Source organism: Mus caroli, unplaced genomic scaffold (genome assembly GCF_978045245.1).
Source record: "Mus caroli unplaced genomic scaffold, Mus_caroli_1 scaffold_13, whole genome shotgun sequence".
NCBI lineage: Eukaryota > Metazoa > Chordata > Mammalia > Rodentia > Muridae > Mus > Mus caroli.
The window spans coordinates 16,379,215-16,401,871 of NW_028227268.1; the positions used below are offsets into that span (position 1 = coordinate 16,379,215).

A 22,657-nucleotide genomic window follows, 5' to 3' on the forward strand; every position below is an offset into this window, starting at 1 on the left:
TCTTACACATATCTTTGATGCTCCTGTCCACACAGGGCCACTATCACATGTCTTTAATTACTTCAAATCACAAAAATAATCCTGAAAACCTCATCTGCCAAAATTACTTTGAAATTTATCTTTGAAACTGTTTGCAATACTCTCATCAGTAGATAAAACAACATGTACTTTATAAAACCTATGCTCTTTTAGGAGAAAAGATATTAAGATGCAAGAATTAACGTGTTTTTATGAGTACTATACATGCAAGGCTGCTCTGCCGGGTGGGCCTGCTGCAATCCTCCCCTTTTCAAAGCAGACGCTGCATGCATGCTTACCAGGGCAGTATGCATCCACATCCAGTTTCTGAGCTGAAGTGAGGGTTGGGGAGCCAAGCTCGGACTCTGGAATTCGTGGGCTCTCAACAAACTTTGCCTTCCTCAGAGGGGCTAAGGACAAAAAGAGAGAGAGAAAGAAGGAAAAGGAGAGGAAAGCAGAAGAGGGGTGAGAAAAAGGAAAGAGGAACAGAGGGAAAGAGAAGGGGAAAGGGAAAGAGAGAAACACAGAGGGGTCATGAGTAAGGGGAACAGCAGGCAACAGATGGAAGCACTTACATGAACGACACACTCTGTCAGACTCAGATCAGGTTACCCTATTTTTTGTGCCAGAAAAAAAAATTAACTGCATTCCTCATACAGGAGATGGGTCTTGCTTAAAAGTCATTGAAAATGGGAAAAGCTAAAATCTAATATCCAAGACTTTGAGCATAAATGGTAATTGTCTACCACCTCTGGTTACTTCCTCTCTTTATTAAGAGAGGACTTTCTTGTCTTGGCTTTCTGTGCCTTCAAATACAAGTACTAACTAATCAAAGTACTGAAAGAAGTTTTAAGGTTTAATTACAACAGCTGTAATGAAGTTTCCTTTATCCAGAAAAAAATTACTCATGATAAGTACTGAAAGTATGATTAACTATTGATGTAGTTTAATAAGGAAATCAATCATTTTGCTGTTCAGCCACTAGAGTAAGAAGTCAACAATGCTAGGATACTAAAATACAAAGTAGGCCATGACAAGTTAACACAAATGCTAAAAAGATATGTCTTAGTTACAAACTTAATCATGAAACCTAGACAATAGTAACACTCCATACCATAAAATTATTCAATATTATATTAGTATATTCATAAACTTGATATTTGTACTTAATAAAAGGTCATATTCAAAATAGGTATCTTGTATATAACTCGTACTCTCCCTGAAAATCCTAAATGCTTAGATTTTAGGTTGTGCACCACTCTGCCGAACTGCGCATATAAACGAGCTGTGTGGGGTTAAGGTGCATTATTGACTTACATTAAAATATTCGGTTAAGCATCTTTCAAAAAAAAGCCTAGTTAAATATCTTAAAAGTTAAATTAGATTAATTACTTTGACATTTTTCAAACTGAATTATAATAAACTCTAGGGCAGTCTGGTTCTCATGACTGCAGAATAAACTCTTTTCATTGCTGAGCCATCTCTTCAGCCCTGATGATTTAATTGCTCAAAATCTTCAGTCCTTCTCTAGGCTGGTAATAAACCACAGTCCTGGTTTTGGAATAATGACCACACCTGCTGAGTTCTGACAAAGACAGCACTGGTCCCTGATCAAGGGACTTTCTTCATATGAATAAAATTTTCAAAAATATTTTTATGATACAGTTTTTGAGTAATGAACAGGAACCAGCAAAAGGGCAGAGATGTATGAAAGAAATCGAGGACAGCAGTAGGAGAACTTGAGGGAAGACTGAAGCATGTTTGAGCATTATGAGATGGAGTCAAGGGTCCTGGAGAATACAGAAAATGTCAATACCTGAACACTACAAAGACAATGTGGACACTGGAACAAACCAGAATTTGCATTAATTATGGAAGAGAAGAAAAGGCTATTTCTAAAATATATATAGTATTCCAGCAAGCAGAGTTATCACTATCAATGCTATTCTGACTTGTTTTCCTTTTCAGGGAATTGAGGCTAGCATTAAAGCTCACAATGGATATTTCATCTGTTTTTCTTTGTACCTTCACTCAGTAGATATTTAATTAATTCTACTATCTACCTTGTCACTAGTTCATTTAAGTAATAATGGGGTTAAATGACTTGTTTGAGTCAGGGTCTTATTCTTTAGTCCTAGCAGGCCTAGAACCTGCCACGCAGATTAGGATGACTTCAGATTTGCAGTAATCCTCCTGCTCTGGGATGGCAGGGATGTGCTGCTGTATCTGGCTAAATTATTTTGTAAAATAATAATGATGATCACATCCAAGTAATTAATAGCTACACTCTAATGAGAGCAATGCTTGGACTGGATAAGTAAACATAAACTGAGACTCTGATAGCGGATGCTGGGGATGTGGAGGAAGAGGAACACTCCTCCATTGTTGGTGGTATTGCAAGCTTGTACAACCACTCTGGAAACCAGTCTGGCGGTTCCTCAGAAAATTGGAGATAGTACTACCAGAAGACCCAGCAATACCTCTCCTGGGCATATACCCAGAAGATGGTCCAACTTGTAATAAGGACACATCCTCCACTATGTTCATAGCAGCCTTACTTATAATAGCCAGAAGCTGGAAAGAACCCAGATGTCCCTCAACAGAGGAATGGATACAGAAAATGTGCTACATTTATACAATGGAGTACTACTCAGCTATTAAAAGCAATGAATTTATAAAATTCTTAGGCAAATGGATGGATCTGGAGGATATCCTGAGTGATGTAACCCAATCACAAAAGAACTCACATGATATGCACTCACTGATAGGTGGATATTAGCCAGAAACTTACAATACCCAAGATACAATTTGCAAAACACATAAAATTCAAGAAGAAGGAAGACCAAAGTGTGGATACTTCTATCCTTCTTAGAATGGGGAACAAAATACTCATGGAAGAAGTTATAGGGACAAAGTTCAGAGCAGAGCCTGAAGGAACGACCATCCAGAGATTGCCCGACTGGGGGATCTATCCCATAAACAACCACCAAACCCAGACACTACTGCAGATGCCAACAAGAGCTTGCTGACAGGAGCCTGATATAGCTGTCTTCTGTGAGGCTCTGCCAGTGCCTGGAAAATACAGAAGTGGATGCTCACAGTCATCCATTGGACAGAGCACAAGGTCCCCAATGAAGGAGCCAGAGAAAGTACCCAGGGAGCTGAAGGGGTCTGAAGCCCCATAGGAGGAACATCAATATGAACTAACCAGTACCCCCAGAGCTCCTTAAAACTATACCACCAATCAAAGAAAACATATGGTGGAACTTGTGGCTCTAACTATATATGAAGCAGAGGATGGCCTCGTCGGTCATCAATGGGAGAAGAGGCCCTTGGTTCTGTGAAGGCTCTATGCCCCAGTATAGGGGAATGCCAGAACCAGGAATAGTAGTGGGTGGGTTGGCAAGCAGGGGGAGAGGGCAGGGCATAGGGGATTTTCAGAGGGAAAATTAGGAAAGGGGATAACATTTGAAATGTGAAAAAAGAAAATATCTTTAAAAAAAAAAGTTAACCAAAACTCAAACCAAGAACTCCGTTGTGACAGAAGCAATGACTGTTGCTCTGAGAAGTATTTTAATTGACACTGGAAACTTGATTTTCTTCTTTCTTTCTTTCTTTCTTTCTTTCTTTCTTTCTTTCTTTCTTTCTTTCTTTCTTTCTTTCCTTTTTTTAAGACAGGGTTTCTCTGTATAGCCCTGGCTGTCCTGGAACTCACTTTGTAGACCAGGCTGGCCTTGAACTCAGAAATCCGCCTACCTCTGCCTCCTGAGTGCTGGGATTAAAGGCGTGCGCCACCACTGACCTGCTTGGAAACTTGATTCTTATGCTATTAAAAAAAATCTAATTTTGAAGGTTTAAGCTGAAGAAAGTGCTTATGGATTTAAGGGGCATAATCATTTCAAAGATCTAGGTCTTATTTCTAGAACTTACTAGTAACAAACATGTTATTTACAAAGCCTTGCTTTTTTTCAGTCAGAATTGTTGTCTCAACAAATTTTAATCATGAAAAATATTCAATACGGTGCTTAGATATGATGACAGCTCACAATATAATTTACTGATACATGGAACAGTGAATGCTTCAAATATGGAAAATTTCAGCATGTAGAGGAAGAATAACATACTAGAGGAACAGTGAAGAGACAGACCCAGAAGGAATTTCATCCTCTGCTTTTCCTAGTGCTAAAATCCCTGTGCACAGGCTGCCCCTCAGTTATTCTGCATTTCCAACAGTACCTACATCCTGGATGAGTTGTCATGATTACATTAGTTGGATGAGGATAAGGTGAGAACAACATACCTTTAAGACATTTTCAGAAAACTAAGGAAGAAGTTGGGACAGTAACAACTAACCAAGAAAAACAGTACATGTGGCTAAATGACAATGCATAGGAAATGGATGTCAGCACCACATTCTGCAATTAAAAGTCTTGCCAAGTAATATGGTTGTCTATTCCTTTGTAACATTTTGTGAATCAAACCTAGAGAACACTGTTACTACTGAGTTACAGCCCTGGACTCTGAAGTTTAAAAACTATTGTTTTCCACCATTACACCTACTGATGACACTTTCCTTACAGAAATGTATCAGGCATGGTAGTACATACCTAAAATCCCAGCAACTGGAAGACAGAAGCAAGAAGATAAGGAATTTTAGGCTACACAGTGGATCTGAGGATTAGGGCTTTATGAAGCTCTGTTTCAAATATGAAAATAAAAGAATATTTCAGTGGTAGAAAAATGCTTAAGCTGTAAATTTTGTTTCAGGAAGATCAGGAGAAGTGTGTGGAACAATGGTAGGGTACTTCCCTAATAAACAAGAAGCCATGGGTCTTAGGTATTTTTATTTCAAATATTATTTCATTCATAATATTGCTCCCTAATATTATGGTACTCATTTTGAATTATGAAATTTTTTTTAAGTAGCCCAGGAAGGATGTGAATCTCATGGAAGTATGCAGCATGACAAGTCAACATACAAATGAAATGTCAGCAGGAAGGAATTCACTCTGTTTGGGATTTACATATAGTTTCTCTCTTAGTGATAGGAAACTTCTTTTAGAGCCCAATTCTTTAGGATCTATCTATCTATCCATCTATCCATCTATCTACCTAACTATTTATTTATGTGAGTACATTGTAGCTGTACAGATGATTGTGAGCCTTCATGTGGTTGTTGGGAGTTGAAATTTCAGAACCTCTGCTCACTCTGGTCTACCCTGCTCTCTCCGGTTGGTCCCACTCGCTCCGGTCAACTCGACTTGCTCAGTCTCTGCTCACTCTGGCCCAAAGATTTATAAATAAGTACACTGTAGCTGACTGCAGACGTATCAGAAGAAGGCGTCAGATCTCATTACAGGTGGTTGTGAGCCACCATGTGGTTGCTGGGATTTGAACTCAGGATCTTTGGAAGAGCAGTCAGTGTTCGTACCGCTGAGCCATTTTGCCACCCCTAGAGCCTAATTCTAATTGCAGATACTGAGCTGCTTTCAAAAAAGCTAGGCAACAACAATACTTGACAACTAAGACTTAGATAACTACTTTATAAATTTATCTACATTTACCTAAATCCACTCTACCTTCATAAAACTTTCTTATGAAGAACACTCTTAGCCCTAGTTTGAAAATGGGAAGTCAGAATCACGAGACTTCTTATGAAGGACTACAGTAATCACCTGGTAGAATCTACAGGTATTTTCATTTCAAATATTATTCATTCATAACATTGCTCCCCATATATTATGGGACTCACTTTGAATTATGAAAAAATTTTAATTAGTCTAGAAAGGATGTGAGTCTCATAGAAATATACAGCATGGCAGACATCACTGATGCTTACCAACATCCAGTCTCCATTCAGTCCTAAGCACAAGAGCAATTAGGACTTTCAGCTCTTGTGCAAATTAGGAAGGACTATGTGACTACTGTAGCCAACAGACAACAAAGCCTCTGCTAAGTCTACCATCTGCCTCTTCCTTATGCAGAAACATCATGAAGCAAATCTCATATTGAGATGGTGGAGCAAGACTAACTGAGCTGCCCAAGCTTGCTGGATGAACTAGAAACAGACATTGTTGCATGAAATCATAAATATTTTTAAGACTGTTATGGTATCTGACCTATCATAACTAATGAAATAGCTATAAGCTAGTTCCCTTTTAAATTATGTACCGATCTTTCCAGGTCAAGGAAGACATTTTAATGTAACACTAATACCAAAAAAATCCTTATTTTTAGCCAAGAGGAACAGTTTATTTAGCTTTACGGCTTCTTGAAACTTTATGAATCTATCTAGAATGTTCTAGGGAATCTTCTAGTTATGTAACATACTGATTTTTTCAGTTTGATTGGAAAAAATTCTTTTCTTATATTAATTCTTTTATTTCTTTTTACACATCTGTGTGAGTGCAGTCATTCTCCCTCCCTCCTTCCCCCCTCTCCTCCCAGCCTCCTACTCCCTCTTTCTGTGTGTGTGTGGGGGGCGGAGCGCGCATTTGGAAGCCAGCTGGACTCACAGGCAGTTATGAGCAGCCCAACATGTGTACTAAGGATGGAACTAAGGTTCTCAGAAGAGCAGCAAACTTTTATAAACATAGTCATCTAACAAGTCATATTTAAAAAAACAAATTTATTTAGGGTCTTGAGAGAGGGCTCAGTGGTTAAAAGCACTTACTGCTCTTGTTGAGAGCCTAAGTTTGGTTTTCAGCACCATGTGGTAGCTCATAATCATCTATAACTAATTCTAGGAACCAGATACTCTCTTCTGGCCTCTGTGTGTACTAAGTATGTGTGTAGTATACAGAAATAAATACATGCAAAGAAATACTGACATACATAAAATAAAAACATCAATCTTTTAAAAACTTGAGTAAAAGCACAGAATTCCAGAAAACATAAACAAGTGTGGTTGTAATCAGGTATAGCAAAACATTGTTAAGATGCTAGGCCAAATGAATGAAACTGAGAGTTTATTAAACATCAATAGGGAATCTAAATTTAATTATCCACTTTATGTCCATTCTGTGAGAGATTATTGTGGTGGTTTTAATGAAAATGGCCTCCACAGGCACAAAGGGTGTGGCATTATTTCAAGGATTAGGATGGATGGGTTTGTTGGAGCAGCTGTGGCCTTGTTGGAGGAAATGTGTCTCTGAGGGTGGGCTTTGAGGCTTTTTTTTTTTTTTTTTTAATTTTTTTCTCAGTCAAACAGGGGTTGTTTATCAAACACCACACCCTAAGAATGATGGGTCAGGGACTCAAGTCAGGCTTGGGAGCTGACTGTGACACTGAGTCAAGATCCTGTAGGGCTTTTAAGCCTAAGATCTACAAACATCTGTGCCAAGCTATTCTACCAATCAGGACTTAGTAATGTGGGGATTTCCTTAGGAACATGTCTTTGTTGTGTATTTATCATGTTCCCATTGTTTGGGGTATTCAACTATGGCAGGGGACTTGCCTTGTTTAACATTCATGTCTACTTGTCAACCAGGATGGGCCTTGTCTAACACTCATGTGTTCTCTTGCCAACCAGGATGTCAGTTCCTAGGAGAGTCTTGGGAACTTAAACTTTATTAAACCCCTACTCAAAATGGAAGTTTTAATCTAAATAGATGCAGGTATCTCTCCTATGTCGGGATTCATTACAGGGGTAGCTTATAAAAGCAAATACTATAAAAGCTTATACACAGGTACAGGAAGTGCTGTTGGGTAGTTGGATCGGGTACAAGTTTATTGTGGGTAACTATAAAGAGCAGTCCTTTTTCTTTTTTTTTTCCTTTTTTTTTAAGGTTATCTGCTGAACATGAAGGCTAACACTTTTAGCCAATTTTTGCTCAAAGAGATTTTTCAGATTTTCTTTTGTCCTGATATGTAATATTATAGAGGCTGTGAACCAAATTTTGAAGGACCTTTTGTAAATATCAAGTAGGTATCTAGCTGTTTCAGTATACAAAGCAGTTCTATTGACTTTTATTGTGATTGGTTTCCAAGGGCACAAAACATAAAAGAATATGTAATCAACTTGGACATGAGAAAGTTTCCTAGTAGAAGCAACATATGAAAAAGTTTCCTTATAATAGTCACAACAGTATAGAATGACAGGCTAGCCAGCTGGCAGTTACCTAGCCTTTACCTACACCTTAGCATTCCATCTAGGCCTTGATATTTTACTTAGATCTTAACAGTTTAAATCCTGCTATTAAGGAATATAGAGATAAGGGTGGGGTGGAGTGAGGTGGTGGCTCAACCAGCAAATGCCTTTGCTACTCAAGTCTGGCAACCTGAGTTTGATTCCTAGAACCTATGTAAAGGTGGAAAAAGAAACCAGCGTCCAAAAAGCTGACCTCTGACTTCCACACCCCTATAACACTAAATAAAATTTAAAAGAGGGATTGGAGAGATGGATCAGTGATTAACAGCACTAAGTGTCCTGAAGAGGACCAAGGTTTGGTTCCCAGAACCCCAAATGGCAGCTAACAACCATCTGTAACTTCTGTTGAAAGTATCCAATGTCCTTTCTATGGTCTATGAGAACATAGGCACAAACATGGTACATATACATCCATGTAGACAAATACTCACACACATAAAAGTTTTATTTTAAAGAAAAGAATATTAGGAGCTGGAGTGTTGGCTCAGTTGGCAAAGTGTTTGCCACATAAACTCCTTAGAATCCTTGTGGAAAAGCTGGGGATAGTTTGTCCTTGTAAAACTCCTTCCTCCAGGGAATATCCAGCTCATAAAAGCTTTATGACTGTCTTGTGTGCCACCCTCTATGGACCAAGTGCCTATATGGACACATGTGCTTATGGGAATATTTCGAATTCCAGCAACAATAGCTAGCAATGTGTGGTAGGATGACCATCCCTGTAAAGAGGCTCTGAGAGAATGGTATAAATCTGTGAAAGTGAATCCTAGGTTTTAATGAAGACCTCAGGATATTGGTGGTACTGAGACCATGAAACATCTGCCTAAAATAGTCACAGATGTGGGATAGAGCCAACTCACGAGCAACGGTGTGCGCTCCCGGTGGCAGAGTGGAGTTCTGAGGCTACCTGAAGTGTTTATACTCTAGATGATCCCAAAGTCAATCCCAAATGCCAGATGTGAGGTGTGAGGATTTGGGGTTTACTTGCTGGGTTTGTTTCAAAATTTCTTTGTTATGCCCCAATACCCCATTTTGGAATGGGATTATATACTTTTTGGCATTGTATGTTGGTAGTATGTACTGTGCTTTCAATTTTATAGGAGCTCATAGGAAAGAGATGTCCTTACATCTCAGATGAGATGTGGACTTCTGACTTCTGAACAGTCCTAGACTGCTGCCTTGTTTGGCCTCAGTGGGAGAGGATGTACCTAATCCTGTAGAGACTTGATGCCCCAGGGAAGGAGCATGAGGCTCTGTGTGTGTGTGGGGGGGTGTTGTGGGGGTGCACCATCTCAGAGGCAAAGTGGGGGACCGGGAAAAAGGGCAACATTTGGAATGTTAAATAAATAAAACAATTATTAAAAAAGAAAAAAGAAGCTGGGCAGTGGTAGCACACACCTTTAATCCCAGCATCTGGGAGGCAGAGGCAGGCTGATTTCTGAGTTCAAGGTCAGCCTGGTCTACAGAGTGAGTTCCAGGACAGCCAAGGCAACACAGAGAAACCCTGTCTCGAAAAACAAAAAGGAAAAAAAAAAAAAAAGGAAAAAGAAAAAAGAAAGCGGACAGTGAACAAGACATGGGGCTAGGCTATGTAGCCTCAAGATTTGGCCTCAAAGACGACTTCCTCCACATCCTTCTCAAATATCACCAGCTATGAACAAAGTATTTAAGCATGTGAACCTAAGAGGTACATTTCATGTTCAAACCACAACAGTCTACTCAGGGTACCAATAGGTTAGTGGCCATCTCATGATGCAAAATACACTCAGTCTAGCTTCAAAAGTCCCCATAGTCTTCAACAGTCTAGCATTATTCAAAAGGCTTTGAGGTTTTAAAAGCTCAAGTCATGCTCAGCAGTTCACTTTCTCTTCTTGCTGCCTGCCAATCCAGATGTTTCTTCATCATCATATCTGCCTTCACACTGCCATGTTTCCCACCATGATAACAGACTAAACCTCTGAGTTGCAACTCAGCCCCAATTCAATGTTTTCCTTTATAGGAGTTGCCTTGGTCATGGTATCTCTTCACAGTAATTAAACTTTGAGATTATTGAGAACAAAACATTTATTGGCAACTGCATTTAAATTGGTATCCCAATCTCCAATAGTGACTAGAAATCTAGGTATGTAGATTTGACAGAGTGGTACAATGACTGTCTTACATGTACAAAGTCCTAGTTTGATCCACGATGCCAGAAACAATTTGGTACCTAATATGAAAGATACAACTGATGAAATATTCTTATTAAGAATAACATATTAGAGTCATGATTGGTATTTAGGTAAGAAAATTAGGAAATATCAGGTATAAATGGGAGATATAAATTAGCAAGTTAAACAATTTTTCACATAGACAAACTTAAGTCATTTGAGCAAGGTAGTCTCTTGTTTAATCAGAGCAGTGCACTCTGATAATTTTCCTTGCCATCTCACAGGAAGGTCAACCCAGTTTTACATATTTTTAATAGCTTCTATTTCCACTGATGGCACAGTAAGAAGTCAAAAGTGAGGGCAGAAAGCAGAGACTGAATGTGTTTTACATGTGTCAACACAGAAAAGCTAAAGTTACCATGTTAAGTTAAGAGTACATCATTAGGTCATCATTGAAAGCATCAGATTGATTCGTGGGCTCTCAGATTCAGTTTCTAAAATGTGCTAGGACTAGAAATGGCTGAAGACGTGTGAAAAAGCTTTATTATGGTCACTCATCAAACCTCACATAGAAAGAAAATCTGAAAAGCGTGCTTCCTATAACAATGAGAGAAAAAAAAAGACAGATAAGAAGTATTTAATTTCAGAGGATGGAAGGAAGAATAAAGCGACAAAGAGCTAGAAATGGGAATAGAAGTACATGAATCAAATAAGTCCTTTCAAAGCCCAGGAGGAACAAGAGCTAACCCCAGTTCACATATAAGAAGCAATGTTTCATCTCAGTGAAATGTTGTATATTCAGATTATCTGAGAAAGACTGAAGCCTGTCAAGCTCACTTTTGCCCTTTATATTTATATAAGTATACCTGTTGTCCAAAGACCCATGAACACAGTTATAGTACAATCACGTTTCTCTTTGTCTTGCCTGGGTAGATAAGGAAGGAAGTAACATGATTGTCTCATCACCATGGCGACTTAATACAACAGAATGTATTTTCCACTTGATATAGATGGTTAGCACAATCTGTCAAAACTCCTTTCTTTCTTCTTTCTTATTACTATATAACCCAGCCTGGCCAGGAACTTGTAATTCTCTCACCTCAGCCTTCTAAGTGCAGGGATTGCAGTGAGGAATTACATGTCCAGCTTTAATGCTACTCCTCTGTTGCAGTATACTTTCCATTATTATTCCAGAGCCTTGATGTATTCTCTGCGACACTCTTCTCTGGTCTTTGTTTCCTCAGCTCAGCAGGACTGTCATTCTCAGATTCTCCACAAAGTATATTCAGGCAAGAATCCAAGGTTCGCTTCGTTCTTGACCCCTGCCCTATCCTTTCACTCAGTGATTACATAGCCATGTGGTCATCTGTGCAGTCTCCAAAAACAGTTGTTTCCTGTGGGAAGGCCAGTCTAATAATGGCTAAATTATCACAGTGGGAAGAACCTCTTACAATGCTTCAACTTGCATTTACTGTTTATTATTCAAGAATGTATCTGAGGAGAGGCAGGTTTATCTGTCTGGGATTACAGGCATGTACTGCAATGCTCAGTTTTATGCAGACATTGAAGATTGAAACCAGGTTCTTACTTATCAGTTGAGCAATTCTCCCTGGCCCTGAAGCAAATGACTTTTAAAAGGAGCATGTGGATTCTAAAAATAACAAGTAAATTCACTTGGTGGTGAGACTTATGTTATATGACCTTTTATTGTATTGTCTTTGATAAATTATTAAACTTTTCAAGTGTGGATTCCTTATCTTAAAAATGTGAGGCATAAAGTCTCTCCCCATTATAAGCTATCAAATTTGAATGATAAATAAATTAAGAGGTAGATATGGCTAAAAGATATTAATATTTATTATTTAGATCACAAAACAAATAACAAAGCTATATTAAACCTCCCAAGGCCACAGACTATCCCTGGGACAGAAACTGAAATTCGATGTGAGACTCATTACTTAGCAATGGCATATAAAACAGACACCACTGCTCAAGGTCATCACAAAGATTTAAATGAACTAATCTTTGTAAAATCATCATAATGCCTTATATTATGTTGTGCTCAACACTAGATATTTTATAGTGTATAATGTTGATGACAGTGGTGGTAGTGGTGTGTTGACAAGCAATGGAGGAACATGGAAAGATACACACGGTAACTTTTAGGGTGCTGGCCAGAGTGGCTGGCCTTAGTGAAGATGACTTATGACATCTAACTGCAAAATGTAAGCTGCTCTCAGTTCTTGGCTCAGTTCTTTCTGCCCCTCTATCTTTGCCTTGAAACAGAAAACTTGTATATAAAATAAATAAAAATTATTTTTAGAAGAATATATACTGTACTAAGTGTACTGGTACAAACTGTCTTCTATGGTACAGAATGTTGAGGAAAATTGTTTATAGTAAAGAAAGTTAAAATCAAATTCCCCGCTGAACACTTTACCAGTGATTTAAAAGTATGCTATGTTATATATTAGATCCTGATATTATAAACCTCAAGTATAAATTCTACCCGTTCTATTACTGCATATGAGCAATCAAACTTCATTAGTGTATACGTTTTTAAAAGGTACTACCATCAGATAATCTCAGTGCAGAACTCAGAATCATATAGAATGCAGCCACACTGCTGTCTGCCCTTATGCACTGGCAACTGATAGTACCTCACAATATGCTGATTAAAATGACATAAAACTCCTTGAAGAAATAACTTTCTCTAGATCTGAGACAGAGAAACAGATTTGAACAATAACAATGTACATGATGGGCAGTTGTCATTTACTGGCTGTTTGAAACTGTTGGTTTTTTCTCCAAAGCTTTAAGCAAGTAATCTGAAGACCTTAATTATTCAGTGTGAAGGTAGAAACTGCTACAGTTTGCATAAGCATCAGCATTGTGCCAGTACTAGAATAAAATTGGCTACAAATAAGTTAAAAAGAGGGACCAAGAAGAGGGCTTAGAGGGTAAAGTGTTTGCTGCAAGCAAGAGGTTGAGTTTGAACCCTCGGTACCAACAGTAAAAACTCTGGGCATGCATAGCTCTAGAAACAGAGATAGATGGATTCCTGTGGCTCTCACCAGCCACTCTAGCCACAATGATGACCTCTAGAATCAGTTAGTGATCCTGTGTTTAAAAATAAAGTGAAGAAATGATTGAGGAATATAATTCCAATGTCAACATCTGGCCTCCACACATGCTTGCACAAGGAAGTACATATACATGCACACATATGTGCACACATACATACACCCACACATAAGCATGCACATACAGGAACAGATAGGATAAAAGAATAACTTGTTATAACTATGTATTTCAAAGCAGTAGGAATTTGAATGTTCACAACACTAGGTAATGATGAGTGAGTCTAATCACCCTGATTTGATCATTACACACCCTATGAGCAGTCAATTACTGCAGTGTATTCTACACATATGTACAGCTACTATGCATCATTTGAAACTTTTAAAAATTAACAGATTAAAGCAAACACTTGCCTGTCCTGTGGGCAGAAATGATTATGGAGATATTTCTAAGGATTAAGTGTGAATGCCAGTAACTTTCTGGCTTGTTTTTGGAATGTGCAGTTGTTACTAGTCTTACAATAGGAAATTCACACCAAAGAACACTCAGTAATTCCAACCCAGGGTTAAGAATCACATTTCATTGACCTCAGAATGTTGGGCAGAAATTACCAGTTGTGTAGAAGGGCAAGCTGCTTTTCAGTCTCTGATGCCCTGGTATCATCTTGGTAGAGAACAGGAAAAAGGTAAGAACATGATTAGCTCATGAAAAAAACAGGGTCTGAACTTGAATTGCTTTTTCTGCTAGAAAGGTAAACCATGGGAAGAAGGTAGCCAGATGAACTAGATGAGCACTATGCCAGGGAAGACTGACTTAGGTAGGAGTGTTCCATTTCATAACAGCAGGGAGGACTGGCAGTATGACCATAAGGAGAGGAGACATGCAGTGTGGACACACTACCTAGGCTTGGATCTAGTTTCTGGGGTTTTCACAAATCTGCATTTTGAACTGAATAAACACACTCCTCTCTTTACTGTTTCATTTTTAAGATGTAGAGGGAAAAGCTAGAAGAGTGGAAATAAAATCATGATGTGTAACAGAAGAAAGAATGGAGGCTAAAAAGCCAATCTCAAATTTCTAACTTTAGACACTGTCTCCTACATTGTTCTTTCACTAATGTATCTCACTGGATATCTGAGAAACGTTATGTAAAAGTAAGGGGCAACAAAAGCTGAAGAGGTAAACAATAAAATCAGTTTTCATAAAGCTGGCTCCACAACCAAGTGAGACATGCACAGCACCCAGGAGGCTGAGGCAGGAGGACAGAGTTTGGGCCAAAGCAAACTTGAAACCATCCATAAAACAATCATTTAAGTTTTCTTTGTCTAACTTTGGTCATATACTAATGGTAGAAACACAGGTTATACTTAGGGTTCACTCTATGCTACACAATGCTAAACACCCGGTACATGGTTTGCTTAAACTATTCTTAAGAGATAGTTATTCTTATGCACATTTTATAAAATACAATATAAAACCTGACTGTGAATAACTGGTGATCAGTTACACAGTACAGAGGTACAGATGCTAGAGCCTGTATCATGATGTCTGATCACAGTCCAGGTGATTAGCTTCTACAGTTTTCCTTTAAGACACAATTTATTTACACAATCAGACATGCATCTGATTCTGGCCCCTTCTGACAGAGGAGATTTAGACTCTGTGCTTTGAAATGGTGTTTCGAAGTGTGGGGGAAATGCCAGGGTGGGGAGGCGGAAGTGGATGGGTGGGTGGGTGGGGGAGTACCCTCAAAGAAGCAGGGGGAGGGAGAATGGGATGTGGCTTTCTGGAGGGGAAATTGGGAAAGGGGATAACATCTGAAATGTAAGTAAATAAAATATTCAATAAAAAAAAAGAAATGTTGTTTCTAAACACAAATCTCCATTTTTGACTAAACTTAACACAAGTCATGTATGGACAAGACCACACTTGCATGTCTAGCCCACATTAATGTGGCTTTTCTAGTCGGGAATCTTAAACAGCACAAAGACAATATATAAACGTGGCCCTCTTACTATCTTGATAGAGACTAGTTCATTGTTAAAAATGTTGAAGATAAAAAGGAAAACACCTACACACATATTATTAAAGAATCTAACTTAAAATATAAGTATAAATCTATTAACTACACTTTTGATGCAAAATCTGGACTTTTTTTTTTTTTGTCAGAATATGAGTTCCAATTCTTTCTCGCATAAAGAGCACAAATTTGCATAGTCAATATCTTTAAAACAAAACCAAATGGGACTGGTGAGAGAGCTCAGCAGTTAAGAACACTTGGTTTGGTTCCCAGTACTCCCATAGTGGCTCACAATCACTTGTAATTCCCTATAGTGCCTCTTTGGACACCATGCACACTTGCAGTATACATATATACATAGAGGCAAAATATTAATGCACAAAATAAAAACAAATTTGTTTTAAAAATAAAAACATGGAGAAGCCAAATATAAATGGATTATAAATGGATTATAAAGGCAGACTCAGAAGCATAACTGAAGCACTTCAGAAGTTACTAGCTGTTAGGGTTAATTTATCGTCAAAATGGCCAGATTTGAAATCAGCTAGGAGACAATCTTCAACAATGTGTGTAAGGGCATTTCTAGAGGTAGTTAACTAATGAAGAAAGATCCATCCTGAATATGTGTACTCCATTTCATGAGCTGGGGTCCCAGGCAGAATTAAAAAAATGAAAAAAGAGAAGCCTAGACATTTCCTTCTCCTTGCTTCCTGACTAATTACATGCCATGCCCAGCTGCCTCACACTCCTGCTGCACTGGATGGTGGGGACAAGTCATACAAATAAATCCTCCTTCCTTACCTTCCTCTTGTTAGCTAGTTTGTCACAGGAATGAGAAGAATAACTAATGTATCCATTCTCAGAGTTTAGATTTAGAGAGGTAGATAATACAAAATTCTGCTGAGGTTGGAAACATGACTTTGAGTTTGTTTAGCACATTCACCGTGTGCACAAGGCCCTGGTTCAGCCCTCAACCACAACAAACTAGCAAATGAATAAAAATAAACAAGGAACACCAGAGCCAGTCCAGTAAGGGAAAGGAGTAAGGACCCAAACAGTGTGAAACTGTAGTGCATGAATTACTATAGAACAGGGAGTCATTTGCATGTAACCAAATTTCTATCTCAAAACTATTTAATCCCTATGACATTCTATAGCTATTTTCTCAACAATACACTATTTAAGAAGTGTCAAAAACAAAAATAGGAACATGAAACAAAACCACTGTAGACAGATCAGTTATGATAATGTTTTTCAAAATCCAAGAGACAGCCTAGGAAAAATTATATAACTACACTCTGGCATCAAAGGGAGGGGAGGCCCTTGGTCCTGTGAAGGCTTCATGCCCCAGCATAGGGGAATGTGAGGACAGTAGAATGGGAGTGAGTGGGTGAGTGGGAGAGCACCCTCATGGAGGCAGGGGGAGAGAGGGTTGGATGGGGGTTTTTGGAGAGGAAACCAGGAAGGGAGATAACATTTGAAATGTAAAAAAACAAAATAACCAATAAAATTTTTTAAAAATTTAAAAGCTAGAAATACAAGATGTACCATAGTCCAATGTCACATTGCACACACAAATGAACAACTGTAATTTATATTAGTAGATTAGGCATTGCCATATCTACAAAAACTGCTCACTAAAGCAAATTTATCTCCAAAGTGAGAAGGGAGTTGAAATTACTAGACATTTGGTTCAATGTCAAGCATTCTACTACATAACAGACAATACCTATCTAATGGTAAAGACAAGAAAAATAATAGCAAATTTTATTTTTCTTTGTTGGCATATTAAATTTGTCCTTTTGGGGTACTTAGTCATGAGGTCATACATCCCCACCTCAGCTTAGGTGAGCTCTATCTTAAATACCAGAGCAACTTTCAGTAACACATTTTGAGAGCAGGCCAGTCCTGACATAAAACCAATTCTCTCTTTTCTAGGCCTATAATATGGTGAGTGAGTCCTAAGAATTGGGATGAAGGTGTGACTCATATGGCATACCTCCATCTAGCCTCTGTTTAAAAGAATTTATCATCACAAGTCAGATCAATCTGTAATGAAGTGGTGAATCAAACAGCCTCAAGCTCGAACTTTAATAAAACCTTAGTGAGAAAATGCTCTTTCCATTATAATAAGATTATCTATTTTGGTCTGCTCAGAAGAAGAAACTGAAACAGACTTATTACTGAAGCACCAACTAATCTCAGTATGTTTTATTGATCTATTCACCACCAGTGTCCATGAAAGATCTGTGAATGTCTACAACATGCCAGGCATGTGACTACAAAGTGAAGATAGAATAGATGATGTATTCTGTTTCTGGGCTAGAGGGAAATAAAACATAGATTATAATTTTTTTTTTATGATTCAAACTGTTGAAAAATGTATTCTCTTATAAAGGCCTAATGAAAAGGCTATTGGTATTACCTGTCTCTTGAAGACAAGGAAGGAAACTGAGGCACAGAGGGGTTAAGTTATAGCTTCCAAACAGAACTGATTTGTGTTAGTCAAGAAACAAATCCAGGCCTTCCAGTTTCCATCTGGGGCTGATCCAGTGCCATAGCATTCTATACCCAAATACCACCAGGAGAGAGCTGGTCTTCCAGGAGTGCAAACACACAGGCTTGCAGGAGGGATAAGCCATAGTCAGAAACAGCAAGACCAGCTAACATCAGAGAATAACCAGATGGTACAAGGCAAGGGCAAGAACATAAGCATCAGAAACTAAGGCTACTTGGCATCATCAAAACCCAGCTCTCCCACCACATTGAGTCCTGGATAGCCTAACACACCAGAAAAGAAAAACTCTGCTTTAAAATCACATCTAATACTGATGATAGAGGACTTTAAGAAGGACATAAATAACTCACTTAAAGAAATATAGGAGAACACAGGTAAACAGGTAGAAGTCCTTAAAAAGGAAACACAAAAATCCCTTAAAGAATTACAGGAAGCCCGGCGGTGGTGGCTCACGCCTTTAATCCCAGCACTTGGGAGGCAGAAGCAGGCAGATTTCTGAGTTCGAGGCCAGCCTGGTCTACAGAGTGAGTTCCAGGACAGCCAGGGCTACACAGAGAAACCCTGTCTCAAAAAAAAAAAAAAAAAAAAAAGAATTACAGGAAAACACAACCAAACAGGTGAAGGAATTAAACAAAACCATCCAGGATCTAAAAATGGAAATAGAAATAATAAAGAAATCATAAAGGGAGACAATCCTGGAGATAAAAAACCTAGGAAAGAGATCAGGAGTCATAGATCACCAACAGAATACAAGAGAAAGAAGAGAGAATCTCAGGGGCAGAAGATACCATAGAAACATTGACATAACATTCAAAGAAAATGCAAAATGCAAAAACCTCCTAACCCAAATTATCCAGGAAATCTAGGACACAATGAGAAGATCAAACCTAGCATAATAGGTATAGAAGAGAGTGAAGATTCTCAAGGACAAACAGCCAGTAAATATCTTCAACAAAATTATATAAGAAAACTTCCCTAACCTAAAGAAAGAGATGCCCACACACATACAAGAAGCTTATGGAACTCCAAATAGATTAGACCAGAAAAGAAATTATTGCCATCACACAATAATCAAAACACCAAATGCACAAAACAAAGAGAGAATATTAAAAGCAGTAAGGGAAAAAGGTCAAGTAACATATATAATGGCACAACTATCAGAATTACACCAGACTTCTCACCAGAAATATGAAAGCTAGAAGATCCTGGGTAAATGTCACACAGACCCTAAGAGAACACAAATGCCAGCCCAGGCTACTATACCCAGCAAAACTCTCAATTACCATACATGGAGAAACCAAGGTATTCCATGACAAAACCAAATTTACACAATATCTTTCCACAAACCTAGCCCTACAAAGGATAATAGATGAAAAACGCTAACACAAGGAGGGAAACTACATCCTAGAAAAAGCAAGAAAGTAATCTTTCAACAAACCCAAAAGAAGGTAGCCACACAAACATAAAAATAACATCAAAAATAACAGGAAGCAACAATCACTATTCCTTAATACCTCTTAATATCAATGGACCCAATTCCCCAATAAAAAGACATAGACTAACAGACTGGATACATAAACATGATCCAACATATGCTACATACAGGAAACGGCTCTAAGTGTCAAAAAAAAGATACTACCTCAGAGTAAAGTGCTGGAAACAACTTTCCAAGCAAATGGTCCCAAGAAACAAGCTGGAGTAATCATTCTAATATCGAATAAAATCAACTTTCAACCTAAAGTTATCAAAAAGGATAAGGAAGGACACTTCATACTGGTTAAACGAAAAATCTACCAAGAACTCTCAATTTTGAACATCTATGCTTCAAACACAAGGGCACCTACATTCATAAAAGAAACTTTACTAAAGCTCAAAGCATACATTGCATATCACACAATAACAGTGGGAGACTTCACTCTCATCAATGGACAGATCAAGGAAACACAAACTAAACAGAGACAAAGTAAAACTAACAGAAGTAATGGACCAAATGGATTTAACAGATATCTATAAACATTTTCATCCTATAACAAAAGGATATACCTTTTTCTCAGTACCTCATGGTACCTTCTCCAAAATTGACCATATAATTGGTCACAAATAGGTCTCAACAGATAGAGCAAGATTGAAATAATCCCATGCATCCTATCAGATCACCACAGTCTAAGGCTGGTCTTCAATAACAACATAAACAATAGAAAGCCCACATACATATGGAAGCTGAACAACGACCTACTCGATGATAACTTGGTCAAGGAAGAAATAAAGAAATTAAAGACTTTTTCAAATTTAATAATAATGAAGACACAGCATACTCAAACTTATGGGACACATTGAAAGCAGTCCTAAGAGGGAAACTCATAGCTCTGAGTGCCTCCAAAAGGAATCTGCAGAGAGCATACACTAGTAGCTTGATAGCACACTTGAAAGCTCTAGAACAAAAAGAAGTAAATACACCCAAGAGTAGTAGACAGCAGGAAATAATCAAACTCAGGGCTGAAATCAGCCAAATAGAAACAAAAAGAATTATATGAAGAATCAACAAAAACCAGGAGCTAGTTCTTTGAGAAGATCAACAAGATAGATAAACCCTTAGCCAGACTAACCAGAGGGCAGAGAGACATTATCCAAATTAACAAAATCAGAAATGAAACAGGAGATGTAACAACAAAAACTGAGGAAATTAAAAAAATTCATCAGATCCTACTACAAAAGCCTATATTCAATAAAACTGGAAAATCTGGATGAAATGAAAAATTTTCTAGATAGATACCAAATACCAAAGTTGAATCAGGATCAGATTAGCCATCTAAAGAGTCCCATAACCCCTAAAGAAATAGAAGCAGTCATTAATAGTCTCCCAACCAACCAAACAAACAAACAAACAAACAAAAAAACAAAACAACAACAAAAACCCAGGACCAGATGGGTTCAGTGCAGAATTCTATCAGACCGTCAAAGAAGACCTAATACCAATACTCTTCAAACCATTCCACACAATAGAATCAGAAGGTACTCTACCCAATTTGTTCTATGAAGCCACAGTTACACTGATACCAAAACCACACAAAGACCCAACAAAGAAAAACAACTTCAGACCAATCTCCCTTATGAATATAGATGCAAAAATACTCAATAAAATTCCTACAAACCAAATCCAAGAACATTTCAAAACAATCATTCAACACCATCACGTAGGCTTCATTCCAGGGATGCAGGGATGTTCAATATACAGAAATCCATCAATGTAATCCATTACATAAACAAAGAAAAAGACCACATGATCATTTAACTAGATGCTAAAAAAGCATTTAACAAAATCCAACATTCCTTCATGTTAAAGGTCTTGGAAAGATTAGGAATTCAAGACCCATATCTAAGTATAGTAAAAGCAATATATAGCAAACCAGTAGCCAACATCAAACTAAATGGAGAGAAACTTGAAATAATCCCACTAAAATCAGGTACTAGACAAGGATGCTCACTTTCTCTCTATCTATTCAAAATAGCACTTGAGTTCACAATATAAATATAAAATATTTATATAAACAACAATATAAAACAATATAAGCCAGGCAGTAGTGGCACACACCTTTAATACAAGCACTTGGGAGGCAGAGGCAGGCGGATTTCTGAGTTCAAGGCCAGCCTGGTCTACAGAGTGAGTTCCAGGACAGCCAGGGCTACACAGAGAAAGCCTGTCTCAAAAAAACAAAATAAATAAATAAATAAATAAATAAATAAATAAAATATAAAATATCTTGGTGTGTCTCTAACCAAACAAGTGAAAGATCTGTATGACAAGAACTTCAAGTCTCTGAAGAAAGACGTCAAAGAAGACCTTAGAAGATAGAAATATCTCACATGCTCGTGGATTGGCAGGATTAATATAGTAAAAATGGCCATCTTGCTGAAATCAATCTACAGGTACAATATAATCCCTATCAAAATTCCATCCCAATTCTTCATATAGTTAGAAAGAGCAATTTTCAAATTCATTTGGAATAACAAAAAACCCAGGATAGTGAAAACTATCTCAACAATAAAAGAACTTCTTGGGGAATCACCATTCTAGACCTCAAGCTGTACTACAGAGCAATATTGATAAAACCTGCATGGTATTGGTACAGTGGCAGACAGGTAGATCAATGGAATAAAACTGAAGACCCAGAAATGAACCCACACACCTATGGACACTTGATCTTTGACAAAGGATCTAAATGGCTTCCAGTGTAAAAAAGACAGCATTTTCAACAAATAGTGCTGGTTCAACTGGCGGTCAACATGTAGAAGAATGCAAATTGATCAATTTTTATCTTCCTGTACAAAGCTTAAGTCTGAGTGGATTAAGGACCTCCACATAAAACCAGATATACTGAATCTAATAGAAGAGAAAGCAGGAAAAAGCCTTGAACATATAGGCACAGGGGTAATGTTCCTGAACAGAGCATCAGTGATTTATGCTCTAAGATAAAGAATCAACAAATGGGACCTCATGAGACTGAAAAGCGTCTGTAAGGCAAAGGACACTGTCAACAGGACAAAATGGCAACCAACAGATTGGGAAAAGGTCTTTACTAATCCTACATCTGATAGAGGGCTAATACCCAATATATACAAAGAACTCAACAAGTTAGACTCCAGAGAACCAAATAACCTTATTTAAAAATGGAGAGCAGAGCTAAACAGAGAATTTTCAACTGAGGAAACTTGAATGTTCAAGA

The 22,657-nt window shown here is 37.9% G+C and overlaps 1 protein-coding gene across 9 annotated transcripts in view; it reads right to left on the bottom strand.

Annotated features, from left to right (window-relative positions):
- Tanc2 (tetratricopeptide repeat, ankyrin repeat and coiled-coil containing 2) overlaps positions 1 to 22,657 on the bottom strand; it is a 335,376-nt gene that overhangs the window by 179,304 nt on the left and 133,415 nt on the right. For 5 of the 9 annotated variants that reach the window (XM_029484221.2, XM_029484218.2, XM_029484219.2 and 2 more), the window contains one exon: positions 318 to 428. The exons of the other annotated variants lie outside the window; for them this stretch is intronic. In XM_029484221.2, the coding sequence (XP_029340081.1) occupies positions 318 to 428 (111 nt within the window). The remainder of the gene's footprint in view (positions 1 to 317; positions 429 to 22,657) is intronic. 9 annotated transcript variants of the gene reach the window in all.